General features: G+C 36.3%; 1 protein-coding gene across 1 annotated transcript in view; it reads left to right on the top strand.

Annotated features, from left to right (window-relative positions):
* LOC149532085 (uncharacterized) overlaps positions 1–16,625 on the top strand; it is a 64,755-nt gene that overhangs the window by 21,398 nt on the left and 26,732 nt on the right. The window contains exon 4 of the mRNA XM_089808464.1: positions 8,587–8,675. Within this exon, the coding sequence (XP_089664590.1) occupies positions 8,587–8,675 (89 nt within the window). The remainder of the gene's footprint in view (positions 1–8,586; positions 8,676–16,625) is intronic.

Genomic DNA, 16,625 nt, shown 5'->3' with positions numbered 1-16,625 from the left:
GGCAATTTTCCTTTTGGCAAAATTAAATTTTAGCTAAGTATTTAATTGTGAACCATAACTTTGATTTAATTTTTGTTTTTTCTCCCCTCCAGGTCCAAGTCGGCCTGCTAGGAAGACATGTGGAGTTGGGTATAAGAGGAGGTCCTTCCCCTTTTCTCCCTCATTCCTTATTCATTCTTCTCCATGCTTGGGCGAGTTTTTTAGTGAAGAGCAGATTTAGTGTTTGGCGAATTTGTTTCAAGGCAGATTTCTCCATTGTTTGGCAAATTTTCTTCTTGGATCAGCTCTCCATTATGGGGCAATTTTCCTTGCAAGTGTAGAATTTTCTCCATTTTTGGCGATTTTGGTCTTGAGGGCAGATTTCCCTTCCATTGGCGACTTTTCTTAAGAGCAGATTTGGCCCTTGTTTTGGGCGATTTTTGGTGAGAAGGCAGATTTTTCATGGTTTTGGCATTTTTTGCAAGGAGATGTGATTTTTGCCCTAGGTTGGGTAATTTTATTTGGAGATGAATTACAAGGTAAAATTCTGATTTGCAAGTGGATTTGAAGTTCTTGAGGTCTAGTCCTAATTCCGAAAAGTCATTGTCCGGTTATTGGTTAAGGTGAATTTTAATCATTTAGAGTTGAAAGGGGTCCTTAAGCTAACATCCTTCTTTCGTCTAGCCTAAGAATTGCTTCCCTTGGTTCTACTTGCCTTCTGGTCCACCACTTAACCATCCCGTAATAGGGCGACGAGTATGGAGGATGTTAGTGCAAGTAAGAATCTCAAGCGGACAAACACTAAAAAAGACAAAGAGGATATGATGCCCAAAACACCCTTCTTCTCGAAAATGAAACAAATAACATCAATATCGATGTAGTGGACATGATACGGATGAAGGACAAACTAAATGAAGGACAATCCCCCTTGGCAAAGAGGATATACAAAAGTGGAATTGTACACGCGGCAACTTTTCCTCCTACACTGCCGTGTCCGGAATTGATTATGGAATGTGCATCCAGATTTGATCTAAACAGTAAATCCATCATTTTTGATGAAGGGAAGAGTTATATTAGAAGATCATTTAATGTAAGCCCAAGTGGCAAATTTCTCTTTCTTCTAGAATGGGGCAAGTGTCTATTTTTGATTGGCCGTTGTTTTGGTGTCTTCTCATTGGTTGCCACTTTTTGCACTTTTTTCATTGGTCCATTGACGGGGTGGCAGCTTCTCATTGGCCGATGGGGTGGCAACCCTAATTAGGATTTTGAGGATCCAATCTGGATCATTGATCTTGTTTTGATCTCCACCGTCGGTTGTATTTTTGGCCCCTATAAAAGGCCATTTGCTCTCATTTGTAAAGTGTTGGAGAAATTGTTGTAAAATAATGCCAAAATTCGCTATTTCTTTCTCATTGTTGTGACTTGCATGGTGATTAAGAGCCTTTGGCATTATTGCATGTTTTCTACTTCTAAAAAGTTAGAGTTAGATTTCTTTTCAAGTTGTTAAAGTTGGTTACATTTCAAGTTGTTTAAGCAAGAGTAAAGTAGATGGATAGTTGTATGGTAGCATTAGTAGATGTTTGATAGGGATCAACACTATAGACCTCTAGCATCCTAGTGGCTGGTTGGGAAGCCTTGTGTGGTAAACTAGTTTCTTTTCTTTTGAATCATTGCATCTATGGAGGTGGGGCTGCTGGTTAGCCTTCATTAGATTCGATCCCCGTCCATTTGCTAACCTTCCATTCATAAGAGTAGGAGTAGAATAGTGAATAGCTAGGTAGTCGAAGTTTAGAGAAGGAAGTTAGAGACGTAAGTCAAGTATTAGAACACACCCATTCACCCTCCACCACCATCGCTTTCTCATCAACATCATCATTGGCAGAGACATCCTCCATCATCATCACCATCAACATTATCTACCACTCGCATATTTCACAAACCCATCACCATCTCTATCATCCCACCAAAGTCCAAGTTATCCTCAACAATTTGCGTAAGGCCGCCTATGTGATTACTAGCGAATCACATCGATAAAACTGAGTGAATATCCACAAGTGTAAGGAACATTGGAGTTATTCTCATATCCCATGAGCAATAACTTTTAAAGAGAGGAATTGTATGTTTGATATTCCGTATCAGATATCCAATTACTAATATGTTATGTAAGTGATACAAAACTCTCATCAACAGTATGAAATGGAGAATTATCAATTAACCATAGGGGAATAACAAGAGCAAAACGAGAAGAGTCTGTTGGCAGTGATTACACAATGCATTAATAATATTGCTTAAGACAAAAAACTGTTCGGTATCATAACAAGTCAATTTTCTATGCCTTGACAATTGTATCAATAATAAATAAGACAATTAGAGTAATTTGGAATCAACTACCAATTAGATTTGAAATGGTGTGATTAGTATGAAGGAAGGAAGACATTGATCATTCCATCTTGCAATATATAATAAGACATTTTAATCTCACTTCAATGGTAGGGCTGGCGGGAGGGGCTGGATGAGCATAGACAGACCAAGAAAGCATTAACATCAATTATTTAAAAAATGATTTAAAACAGTGTGATATAAAGTAAGATCATATCAGTCTTACATAGTGAAGGTTATCAACTGTGCTATTGGATAATGGTTTCATCTATAGAGGAAGTAACTAGAGAAGAATCTATGTAGATTCGCAACATATGAGAAAGTTATGAAAATCTGCAATCTGTATACACCAGCAAATCTCTCTACAGGATGGTCATCGGATATGAAGTAATGGATACAGTAATAACATAATAATCATCTGTGGTGATTAACTCTAATGCAGTCAATAAGATATATTATAATAGATTATGATATATTAAGGGATCCCAATGATCTAAGTCTTGCCAATCTAAGAAATTGGTCCCATAGACGTAAGACTGTTTTCATGGGGACATTACATAACCCATGAAGACTTGGCTTGAGTAAATTATTGGCTACAAAGATACTTGATATAATACAAGTGCTGCTGCTAATAATTACAATCGGTTCATGGCAATTAGCGACTATATTGAACAACAATATTAAATTTAAAGTAGGTTTGAGTTAATGCTAATGATGCCAATGGCAATATCGATTACGGCAAGAGATATTTTCTCTGTGAACTGTACAGACTTAACACATATTTTACTGTGGGCGACTATAGCTTGGGAGGAGCCTCATTATACTTCATAAATAGAATTATTAATGAAGAACATATATAATTGTTTTGGAGTGATAATATCAGAGGCCTAACATCAGAGAACACAAATTGCAAATGAATACTAAATTTGCAGAAATAAAATAATATGAGACTCGCTGAACTCTTGTTGCAGTCACTCATAGGAAGGGTGTTCAACTCATATATATATATAAACTCTAGTCAGTAAAACTCTATTGAGCAATAGAATTACAAATAGGGAAGCAAATAATCGAATAAATAACATTGGAAAAGGTTTTACAGTAGACTGTGTGCTTTTGAGGAGAATAAATAAGGAATGTGACTAGAATTATATCATAATGCAAACAGAGATATATGATATATCTAATGCGGACTTCTAAGATTAATAATAAAAAACAGAAAACATATCCAAATAAAGATCGGAGACTATATTTGTTTCTTATATATCAGTATGGTATCCAGCTGAAGACATCATGCACATCAAACTCATCTCAGCAACTGAAGCAGAGTCATTCATTTATCATTATAGCAGAGGATATATAATTATTAGTCCCTGCCTTATATAAGGCAGGGGACTAATGTTCCCAGTAGCCCTCCCCCACGAATTGGGATTAATTTTCACTGCGAGTAAACTAATGTTATATTTGAACTTTGAAAGGTTCAATTTTAAAAATCAATTTTTATGTAAAAATTCTGATTTTATGATTGGTCTGTGCATAATTTCCTGGACTTTATTTGAATTTTCACTACCAAAAAATTAGAAAATTTAAAAGCTGTGCTATGGAATAATAAATAAAGCTAATTTATTGCTTGTCAGGTTGTACGCTGGCATCACAGAGATTTTATTTTTGCTGTACGCTGATATCACTCGAATATCCAACTTCACACATTAATTTGACTCTCCATTATTATTACGGCTGTAATATATTACATATTTTTGCTTGAGAAGAAGTCTCCTTTTCAAATTGCATCATATAGTTCTACAAATATTTTAAAGAACTAGTGTAGTTTAGTGCCGGCACTAAACTAAACTACTCGTCTCTTTGTTTTAGACTATAGTCTCAGCCACCATAAAACTATTCACTTCATGTCCGTGGTGTATCTCAGCCACCCTTACTCAATGCACAGTAACTGGTGAAAGGTAGGAGCTTAGCAGCTATTAAAGTAATGGAGTTACCAATAATATGACATGTAAAAATATAATAATTATATTATATAAAATAAATTAATAAATAACTAAATATTAATTTTTTAAACACATTAGGAAAATATAATTGAAAAGACTTTATCATTTTAAATGTGTTAGGTATCACTTTTATTGTTATGATCTCATTAAAATTTAATTTTTAGATAATTCAAAAATATTGTAAAGGGTTTATCATTTACTTTATTAATTATAAAATAGATTTTTTTGTGATGTCTACAAAATTTATTTTTTCTTAAAAGATTTGAAAGAATATTGAAAAAGATAATGAAGGTAAAATTATAAAACACTATATATCTTGATAAGTAGGAGATAATTTAAAGAAAATAAAAATACCAAAAAGTTAAAGAACTAAAATTATGAAATCTATCCTTAAAGACTATTGACAATGATTTTTACATATAAATACTATAATAATGATATTGAATTAATAAAAATATAATTTTATAAATATAATATTTACCAACTCTTGATATACACAATCACAATTACAACTATCAATCCAGAAAGTTATATTCTATTTCACACAAAGGCAGGGACTCTAGCTCCTCAAGAGCTCTTGTTATATCCATTGTCTGAAATGTTCCATTTGGTCAAGAACAGATCTAGTGGGTTTGTCTACTAAAGTCAAATTGGATAAATGTATCAGATACAATCCTTTAGAGTTGAGCTCGAACATATCAAAGTAGCAGATCTGGTAACGATCAACTTCTATAATATTTGATTCATTAAAGTAAGGATGTCATTGCAATAACAAATGTTCAATTGTGACAAATAAGAGAATTGTGTACAAATTTTATGGGAAGAAGTCTCTTGCTATATAATATCATTACCGAATCTTATTGGATGGGACGGGGAATATGATCATAATATCAGTCCCAATTCCACCTTAACCTTTAGTCCTAGGAATATGATCACAATACTTCCACAACGGGTATCTACCCCCACTTGACATTCTACCCAAAAAATAAAAACTATTATCTAATCAGATCTATTCAGGTCTGTTGGCAAAATAAAATTCTATATTCTATATTTTAAATAATATATGATTTTTTTAATTCATTTGAATCATTTCAATTTTTCATTGTCCAATGAATGTTGTTCATTCATTTTTTAAAATTTAATTTTTTATTATTAAATTGAAATTGAAATTTTATGCTGCCACATTTCATAGCAATCAGCACTGAGTAGAATCATAGATGCTTCCACATGTCGCAGACATGTCTGCCAGTGCAAGTCAGCTGGCAAACATATATGTGAAGTGTGGAAGCATTCACATACATGTGTGCCAGCGGACCTGTGCTGGCAGACATGTCTGCAACATGTGGAATCCTGACCACCTAAAATGGTGAATAAAAAATAGGAAGCCCCATCAAACAAAACACAGCCTAGTTGAAAATCAAGCAAATAAAAGCTTAGGGTGGAAGCTCAAGCAAAAACTAAATTTAAAGTTTTTTAAACCTACCTTCCAAATGCCTGTCTCCGGTTAGGGCTTCGTCTGATTGCAAATGGGAAGTTGTTGGGCTTCTGAATGACTAAAGTGACAGTCGAAATAAAATATTTTCTTTTTAATTCGCCTTTTTCTCCAGAGATGTGCGGGAGACTTCTAATTTTGTGGCCACAGACTTGGAGAGTTAGGAAGACTTTGACATGAAGTCTCTAGGCAATTTAGAAGAGTCTGGATTCTCGAAAGGTCTCGGAGATGTGTCTCTATCTTTGAGACATTTCTTGGAGGGCGGGGGGGGGGGGTGGGGGGCAGGAGATGTGTCTCCGGGTGACCTTGTCAATCTTCAACTCTATTCCTGTAACAAGCAAGAATAAAATTTCAGTAAGAATGAATGATATTATTGTTTTCCATTTAGAATAAGAAAAATGATTTGTTTGTCTTCAAAATGTCCTGAAATCCATGTCTTAGGCATTGGGGTGACATTTTTGGGTTTTTGGTGAAAGCCAAAAGTCAAATTAGATGATACGCTAAATTCACTGGATGGGCATGATTGGCAGCCGAATATGCTGTGGGTTCACCTAGGTCAAACCTTCAGGTTGGCACAGGACCTAAAATCGCCCCCCAGTTTGGCTTGGATCTAGATCCATATTTGGGCCAGATTGGACTTGTACAAGCAGGCTTCAACATCCAAATTGGTAACACAGCCTCCTTGGCACGTTCAGGGCAATTCTGATATGCCAATTTGTTGTCTTGCTCAACAGTGACCTAAAAATTTAAAATGCTGGCCACAGTAAAATAGTAAAGAGCATTATGTGTTTTCGGCCATATCTTTTAAGGTATAGCACCTTAAAATATCAGAATTTAAAATTTTAAGGTCACTGTAGCTAGTGTTTACGGCCGTCATATCTTACTGTATTTCCAAAGAGCATTATTTGATAACACCTTGTCAAGAGTTCCATCTCTGCATGGGCTTTCCACTTGTGATGTTCCCAATCTGAATTTTTATGAATTATATGTTTTTGTAATTTCTGATTTTGAAACAAGAAATAAAGTGGAATGGCAAAGCGAACTTGAAATCAAATGCTGATTACATATACAAGTTACTGGGAACTCTGCAACAAACCCCCAAATGCCGGAAGCTTTCAATAAATGCTTTACAAACAACAGAACTGATTTATATATGTCAAATACATTGAGATTCAATGCTTTATCATTATTGATATAAACGTCAGGTTACCAAAAATACTCAGATCTGAATTTAAACAGCAATAGGGGACCCTTGAAATTGATTTTTTCCTCAACTGCAACCTTTAGAAACAATTATAAAGCTGATATGCAAACTGGAAAAACAAATTCTGAAGTTACAATGAAGCATACTCACTCATAGTGTAAAAAACAAGCAAATCTGAATCGTTGATTGATCATATGACTGAAAATGTCTAAATAAACTGCTGGTACGGTTGGTATGGCTATACCAGGTCTTCACAAGACTGGAACAGCAGGAAAAAATCTTGTTAAAATGTCACAAACACAGCTGCAACAACTCTCCAGGGTCAGCTGCTTCACTAAGATGCATCACTCATATGCTGTGCAGACATTCCCATATTTGCCAGAAATTGGTTTCAGTTCTCCCAAAATATGATAGTGCATTCCATAATGATGGGTGATCAACAGCAATGATGTGTGCAAATACTGGCAGCAATTTATGATGATGATAATTCTTTCAAAGTATGGCACTCAAGATCTAACAATGAAATGATTTTGATCGACAACTATTAACTTTATAAATCAACAACGAAGCTCTCCAAATCCTGAATATAATATTCCCTTGCAAATCTAGTTGCTCTACATCTGAAACTTAAGATAACTGGTCAAAATCTGCTCCAATGCAATGCTCATGCAGAGATGTCCTAGATAGAGATGAGGACATTTGTTCGCAATTCTAGTAATGGAAATCCAAGAGAGTTTTTGTCCTTTAATATCTTTGAAAGCCCAAGGGTTTTTGTCACTGGATGTGAAAATTGAACAGGAAGCTTAAATGTTTCTTATGAAAGGTCACCAATTTAGGCCCACGAATTGAAAATTCCTCCAAAATTATTTTAACATACATTGTACTATTAAATGTTTAAATTTTTTTCTTAAAATAATTAAAACAATATTAGCAAGTTGCCTCTTAAATATACAATTACAAAGCCCCGTTTGAAATGCTGTTATTAGATTTCAATCATTTCCTTTGCTTCATTCTTTAGACTATGGGAAATGAAGATAAGCGAGGTCTTCTCCACAGCTTTAATATAGAACAGAGGACAGGAGTATTGCAGTTTGAAATACATCACTAGATATGATGGTCGTAAACAGGCTTTGGTAATGAACATGAGTAGCATTTTTCTATCAGCCTTGCAGGGCACAAGTAAATGTTTACGAGGAATTGATATAACTAGATCACTTAGGTTATTGCTTGCTTATGAATTTCTTGGCAAATGTCATGCAGCTTACACTGTCATTAGCATTCTTGGAACTTCATAGTTGGAATTCCCCTGTGGGTTGTTTTGCTAGAATTTTTGTAACAATTTTCTGGTTACTTCTTAGATTTCAGTTGCACCATATTAGGTAAACTCTATTATAAGCTACAAAAGCAGAATTAAAGGATTTATTTTTAATATGAAGCTAATTTTCTCTTGTATATTTTACCTTTAGTGTCTGCTTTTGCTCCGAGTTGTGACATATGGACATTCTGAATTTTGTATATTATGTGTTTAGGTGCTTTTAGTCCCAAAATTGCAAACGAACTCTTCTCCCTTTATCGGGAATGGCAAGAAATGACAGCGAAAAGAATCAGTGAAGGCCAGGTTTCTTTTTGCTTTTCTTTTATTTGGTCAAAGAAACAAGAATAAAACACAGATTTTTTAACAGTTGCACCATAACGAAGTTAGTGTTGTTTGGATATAATACACAAAGGACAAGGCTCCATAAAGAGAAATGCATGCTTTTGAGTTTCTTAAAACTAGACATTTCTGTTTATCTTTCTATTGGGACATGATAAACATATACCCCTTAGCTATAACATCACACGGAACATGTATATCAATACAAGTAAAACCTGTTATAGCATGCACAAGTACAGTTAGACAATTCCTCAAAGAGTTATTTGCAAATTAGATATGCAAAACAACACCTATCTAATGATTTGTCTTGTGGTAAGTGAAGTAGTGGCTATTTATGCATCCCTGGTAAATATTATCACCAATGAAGATGAAGATCTGTGTATATTACTTTCAAGGATTGATTGAATACCATATTTAATTCTAAAATCTTCCCTTCAATGACCCATTTTTAATGAGTAATTGTTACTTTTAAGATAAACTCTTCTTTCTGATGTAATAGATTCATATATATATAATTTTTAAGGAAATAAACATAGCTTATCCTCTAAAAAAGGATGGAATGGGATTGTTTTGAAGTCATATAAATTGTGTAGATCCCAAGAATTAAGTCTCACTCGTCTCCAGAAGAATAAAACTACAAAAAAGATCCTTCTCTACAAATAGAAAGCATGTGTTCACAATTTCATACGATAATTTGAAAGTTAAGCAGCCGAAATGATTCAGATTGTATCAGGGGCCTTCCCAATTATTTGTGTCACCTAGCATCCATCAAACTAATATTCTCCCTCATCAATGCTGTCATTTCCCCCCTTTTCCATTAGACATCGTGATGTTACTTAAGCCTAGTTTCTTTTTCTTGTAAATTTGAGGAACTAAATTAGGAAATGGCTTTGTAATGCTTAAGTGTGTACTATTTTAAGAGTGCCTAGATTATGAGGTCTTTTGTGTTATGTAACAAGCGTGAGGGAGACTTTGAAATATGCCTTATTGGGCCCACTGTGCATATTTAATTAAAGCCAGTGATCAAAGGTTGTTTTCTTGTTTTCTTCAAATAATTTGGACATCCTGTTCATCTATTGTTAGAGACTGGAGGACAAAAGCCCCCCTAATTTTCTCAAATTGTTTAATGGACAAAAAACTCTTATCTAGCATTGTGGTATTTCTGTGTTCCACGTGGACATGATCCGACTTCTCAGGCCCCTGTCCTCACTCCTTGAGGCATTTCAACGATGGGGGGCATCCCCTAGCAATTAATATATCACAATTCAAAATTCATAGTTGATGCTATAAGTTATGTAAGTTTATAACAGTTAACACTAACAGCAATAATTTGGATTTCTGATGTCATTGCTCCAGAAGTTGCAAACTTCAAAATTTTTGATATGGTGTTAAAGCTGTATTTTCCATAGTGTGATATTGGGAGAAATGCAAACAAACAATTTCTTTCTGGAATGTGGATGGTGTCTAGATTTATGAAGATGCTGCTTAATATGATTTTAACATTGTAATGCTATATTACTGTTGTCATATTGCTGTTCATTGATTCAAAGAAATAATGACTCTATCCATGTGTGCGTGTTTGTTAATCTCCAAAACGCATCCCCTGCCGTACCCAAAATGCCATGGTCCATAGGCAATGCCACACAAGGATTCTATTTGAGCCTCAACAATCTGTTTGGGAGGCATTTATAGGGTTTTTTTTTTTTTGGGTGATATGTGGCTCCCTTATGCCTAGGGTTTGTAAGTTTTATGGTGGCTCCTTTAGTGGCAATTGCTGTTGATCTGCTATATTTTTTGATAATAAATACCTGCTATGATTGTTCAGAAAGTTTGATAAAGCCCAAATTAATTGTAAGTTGAAATCACTTTAAATAAACAAGGAGTATTTTTTAAGTTTTCTTGTTGTGTTTGTTGTTTGCACTCAAAGGGAATCCTTATCCATTTTTATATCTTATATTGAGAATAGTATATGCTGCATTAGACCTGATCTTGTAATAAATCCAGACATTTGTGTTGATTTGAATTGAGTCGAGTAGAAATCATATAATATTTTTATCGGGGGATATAACAATTGGTCTCCAACTAGTGGGAGCATTGTCTTCATGTTCTTGAGGTTGTGAGTCGGAAACTTCAAGTTAGGTTGAGTCAATGAAGCATTTTTCTGCAGTGAATTGGCAACAATTAAGTGAGAGATTTTGTCCCATCTGTTTGGAGGGGCCCACCTGTGTGAATGAGAGGGTGCAGATGAGTGATTTGTAGGTAAGTAATCAATCCACATGCCATCCAACTGGAAATGACTAACCAGAAGGCTGCATGGCTGGTTGAGGGGAAGAGTGTTTTTGGAGACATTGCAAATGGCATGAGTATAGTCTGAATTGTGACTTCCCTGGCCCTATTGGGAGGATCTAGTGTGGAAGGAGAGGATGGTGGCAACATGGTGAAGAAAGATGGGGTATATCTTTGGTCATACAGTAAAGTCTGGAGGTGCAAAATATCTAAAGACACTTGAGAATGTGAGACACCATCAACAACTTGGTGTGAGTAGAAAAAAATATAACAAAAAAGCATTAGTGAAAAGATAAGATAAAACTATTAATGTAAAACAAAAGACCACAAAATGGGTCCACGGGACTGCACAAGGGACCGACCCAAAGCAGGGACACCAAGTGCTAAGGACTTAAGAAAAATTTCCTCTATTTCCAAATGCTAAGGACTTAAAGTTTCAACAAGAACCTCCAATCTGAAAGCAAGCCATAGCTAGGTGAGTTTATTCTGAAATCTAACTCCATTTCCCAAAAAGCTAGGTGAAGTGCTATGGTCAAAACAGTTTGAAGAAAGCATGCATATGTTAGCAGTGCTTTCTGCAGGTTGAAAAAATCTCTGAGATGGCAACTTTTCTTTCTTGTCTGGTCAGAGTTAGGGTTCATGTGTGTGTAGTTACCATGAGAAATCTTCTTGAAAGATGAGAAACCCTAGCTAAAGGATAAAAACCCTCCAAATTTTATGTTTTAAAGTTGCTTTTTATGTAACTAAGAAGAGAGCCCTTATGTCGTGAAAAGGAGTTCCCCTTTTACCTAATGTTTTAAAACATTATGTCTTGACCCTGTGAAATATTTCTTTACAATCGCGTCACTTAAAATAAGGGTCATAATTTCATGTGTTGGGTTCCCCTTATATCCCTAGGCGTTCACAACATTGGTTTATTTTCATCGTGGTCCATACCTTTGTATTAACCTTGGTGAATTTTTGTTTTAAGCCTTTACTTGTGCAAACGAAGTGGGACCAAGATCCAACGATTGTCATATCTTCGCATGACTGGTAGAAACTCATGCGAAGATAGAAGATGCATACGTGTGTCGCATGGCCCCCCCAGGTTTTCAAGTGATGACTCTTACTTAAAGGAAGATCGGATGACTCGTGTTTTCAGGATGTTCTCTCTCCTCAAATGTGAAGACGCAAGATCTTTCCACGTAGCAAGGCCCTGAGTTCAGAGGACTATTGTGGGACTTGGTGAGTCAATGGAGTTATTCCTCCCTCATTGGTCCATCTGGCTCTAGCTTGGATACGGGATGGTGGGTCCAGCACACCGTTGCTAAAGAAGGAAATCTAGCAGCCATCATGTTTTTGGGTTGTTGCCAATAATGAGGCAAAAACACGGGATCATGCCATGTGTCCCTAGGGTTGGAGGAGCATTGTTCAAAGAGGGACCCCATAGAGAAGATCAAATAGTCATTGCATTTTTTGGATGTTTGCAGAAGATCGCACGAAAACTTGAGATCGTGATGCATGTCCGGGACTAATGTGAAGGAAGTGCTTGGTGGGACCTGAGACATTATTGGTTCTTGAGACCTGAGGAGTCAGCTGGGAACACATGAGCTTAAAGGAAGAAAGATCAATGGTTCTTGTGTTTTCGTGAGGTTCTCTCTCCTCAAATACGAAAACACAAGATGTCCCCATGTCTCCTCACAACGCTAAGGGAGTTTGAGCCACTTAAAAGGAGGATTATGCACATGCGCCAAATCAACGGCTGCGATTTAATCATTCACTGAAAAAAATTCAACGCTAAGCAGACATCAGGGATGAAGATCGACGACCTGCGTGTTTTCGTCAGACCTAACATTTGTCTCATGAAAACACTAGATGAGGACACGTGGCCTCTCTTCCCAAAGATGTTGAAATTTCAAAGGAGTCTATGCGGCATCTCTTCTTGTTTCTCATTGGTCGAACAGTGGGTCCCAGATGATGACAGTGACTGTCAACACGAGTCAAATAGAGATAATAGCTGTCAAATATTGGAGGAATGAAAATCAACCATGGAAGTTCAAACTTTATACCAGACGAAGGGAAAAGCTATTCATTAGCAACTGAAGTTATTTTGCACGAATTTAAGAGTTAATGCTATGTTGAAGGATTTAAAATTGTCATATCATTCCGTCATTGCCATCTCAATGTAGTCGAAATCTTGGAAACAATTGTCTGCGCCCTCAACAAAAAAATCGAAGCAAAGTTTAGAGCGAAATTTCTTAGCGAAAAGGCAAGTAACAAAAAGCCGTCTTCGAATTCCCAATAATTATTTTCACAAAGGATTGAAATTGTAGGATTTCTCTTGTATATTTGGTTGCTGTCAAAGCCCTAGTTTTAATTGACAAACCTTTGTGAAAACCTAGTCTTCTTAGCAACCCAAAATCGTGAAAATGCTGCCCAAATAACACTTTGGCAAATTTAATTATGAGGATAGGAAGGCATAACACTTTGGCAAATTCAATTATGAGGATAGGCAGGCTGACTTTATTGATCAATTACCTTTATCCAAGGAGGGTAGGGCTGCTTCAAAGCAATGGATAACATTGAAGAATGAGGTACCCACGGGTCTGAAAGATAAATATGCCTACATCTGTGATTCATTCATGCCAATTAAGGGTTTATATGTTTTTAGGAGGTGGTATGAAGCCAATGCAGAAAGCCCTTTCTACAATGTGTGGTAGTATGACCTTGGGAAACTGGTGGTTCCTACTATTTTCTTGGATATAGATTTACTATTGGAATTAGCTACAAAATATGACCCCATTACACAGACAATTAGGGATTTGGACAGAGAAGTTTTATTTAAATTTGATGCCAAGTCCATTAGAAAAGCTTTTGATCTTCATTTTCCCTAGATGTGATTGATGAAATTGTTTCAAAATGTTGAGAATGCTTTCAACCAAGCTAGGCCAGATGTGGTACAAAGCTTAATAACCCCTTTCTTAAAAGAGGTGGATGGGATCAAGCTAACACCTGCAATTGTGCCATATACTGTAGGTAATGTAGAGCACTATGATGACACCCTGTTGAACACACACACTGCTTTATATCAGGTGCTAGGGTTAACTAAAAGTGGGAAATTCTGCAAGTCAACAATTAGGATGTGCTCGGGGATACAAAAATGTGGATTTTCCTGGGGATACAAAAATGTGGAATTGCAGTGATTTATGACTTCCCTTAGTACCTAGAGGCTAGAATTAGCGGGGTTGGAAACATTACACAGAGGAGAGACAACAAATTTTAGATGGTATTCATTACTCATGCATATGATCCTCTTCCACAACAGAGACTATTTTTCCAGCATATGTATATGGAGTTTGACAGGGATGAGATGATGTTACCAGTGCAATTATGGTCAACCATCTTGTCTATTGATTGGAATGAGCGAAGTTTTACATTATTTGAAAATGAATTTGGAATGGTTCTTAGAAGGAGACTGTTGCCATTTATTAGAGATTTCCCAAGTTTCTATTGCCATTTGTTAGAGATTTCCCAAGTTTCCTGTTCACATTTTTGAGGCCACTTGATTGCAATGCTACCGCAAAATTATGCCACCAACGGGGAGATGTTTACTTCTACACACACAACTTGTTTCATAATCTATGGTTTCCAAGGGAGACCTTTTGTGTTGCCAAGGTATGTCCCATTAAGGATTAGACTTCTTGAGGTCATGAGACAAATTGGTACACTCCAAGACACTGATTTTCCAGCAAAGGCAAATAAGGGAACCTTTTTCCTAGACCTCACAATATTTCGTCATTTTGCAATGATTAAAGGGGGACAAAAGGATATAGTTCAGTTGCTTAGACCTTTAGTTCCAAAAGGATGAATGACATAGAAGGGTTCTATCAGATGCTAATGCACATGATAAAGTTGACGCCAAAGGGTGAGCATAAGTTTGATTTTCCAGAAGACATTATTAGGAATGATGATGACATGAAATCTTGGAGAAGAAAGAAGAAATGTTGGCATGCTTACCAGGAATTGTTAGATGAGGTGCATGAAGTGGACCCAAAGTATGATCCGCTCCCAGATGCTAAGAGCTAGGCTCAGAGTTTAAGCATAATTTTTGAAAATTTCTCTGGTGTGTATGAAACCATAAATGAGAAACTTGGCTGAGCCAAGAAAGCCAAAGTTACATTTGTAGAAGATGTTGAAGGGTTATACCTGCTGTCGAAAGCCTCTAATATGATTCCTCAAGAGTGAAGAGGAGAAAAGAGATTGAGAGATGAGCCAAATTCTCAGGATGACGAGCCTGCAAAAAAGAGGACTGAAAGTGGTATGAAGGTATATCATAGGAAGAAATATGTTAGAAGACCAATAGAACCAGTGATCCTTGAGGGTCAAGAGGCCGAAGGTCCAATGAGAAGGACTCCTTCCCTACAGTCACCAAGGCCACCCACTCCACCTTCACCATCTAGTAGGAACCATGACTTTGTGCCTTTGAAGAATAAGGAGCCTCGAGAAATATAATGCCCACTCAATGTGTGGAGCAATTAGGGTAAGCGAATATCCTTGAGGAGGACAATGAGGAAGAAGATTACATCTATATTCCAGAAGAATTGTTAACAAAAGGACTTCTTCAAGTGCCTAGGGCACCTGTTTCCAATATCACTACACAAGATAAAAGGGAATTTTCCCTAGAGATGTTAGAACAGAGGCTTGTAGGGAGTTTGTTGAAGATGATGAATTCATCAAATCAGTGGCTCTCAAGCAATAACTTGGGCAATATTATAGGCCAGAATGTCATCAGAAAATAGAAGAAAAGAAGCTACAAAGGGCTGGAACTGATGTTGAAGAGCTCATATAAAAAATTGAGGGAGAGATGATGACTAGATTTGAGTCTATCACCCTAGAAGAAGGGAGAAAGTTTGTGAAGGAAATAGAGGTCCTTTTGCTACCAAATCTTAATATAGCAGATGCTGTAACATTTGACTCAATCATGCAAGAAATGAGGTCAAAGAGACCTATCATCAAGCAATCTGATAAACCTGCTAGAGGGATGCACTACAGTGAGGGTCTTGCTGCTCTAGCTACTTGGTCTTTCTTTGCTTCTACTTCTGGAAAGGAAATTGTTGATGAAGATGCTGGTATTAGAGGTAATATAGTTTTACAGAGAGTAAAAGATGCAAAGCTATCTGAATCAACAGGTGACTTAAAAGAACATCTCTCTTATGTGCATGATGTGGCCAAGGGAAAAGAGAGGAGGTATGAAGTACTACAATAGAAGTATAGGCATATTTTTGCTGCCTATGAAAATCAATCAAAGATAACCACTAGTCTGAAAACTCAAGTAAGTTTGTTGGAACAAAAGGTAGCTGAATTAGAAATAGTAAGGCCTCCAAGTGCAGGCAGGACAAGCTCTTCAAGATAGTTTAGTATTATACCAGCTACACTAGCAAGTGCCATAGTGCCACTTCAGCAGATTCCACCTAGCGAAGATAAGGATGTTAATTCTTTGATTAAGGAAGTGGTTGATTTACAATTTAAAATTGGAAATGATAAAAGCAGTTCTGATTTTAACAAGTGAATTATTGTTCGAACTGCATTGATGCATTTTGCATGAGAAAATAAAATCTAGAATGTTCAGACTGTATCAGGTATGTTCAT

Source organism: Cupressus sempervirens, chromosome 11 (assembly GCF_028749045.1).
Source record: "Cupressus sempervirens isolate cs-2001-9-10 chromosome 11, ASM2874904v1, whole genome shotgun sequence".
NCBI classification, from domain to species: domain Eukaryota; kingdom Viridiplantae; phylum Streptophyta; class Pinopsida; order Cupressales; family Cupressaceae; genus Cupressus; species Cupressus sempervirens.
The sequence above is the reverse complement of the archived record's forward strand: the minus strand, read 5'-3'. Positions and strand labels throughout refer to the sequence as shown.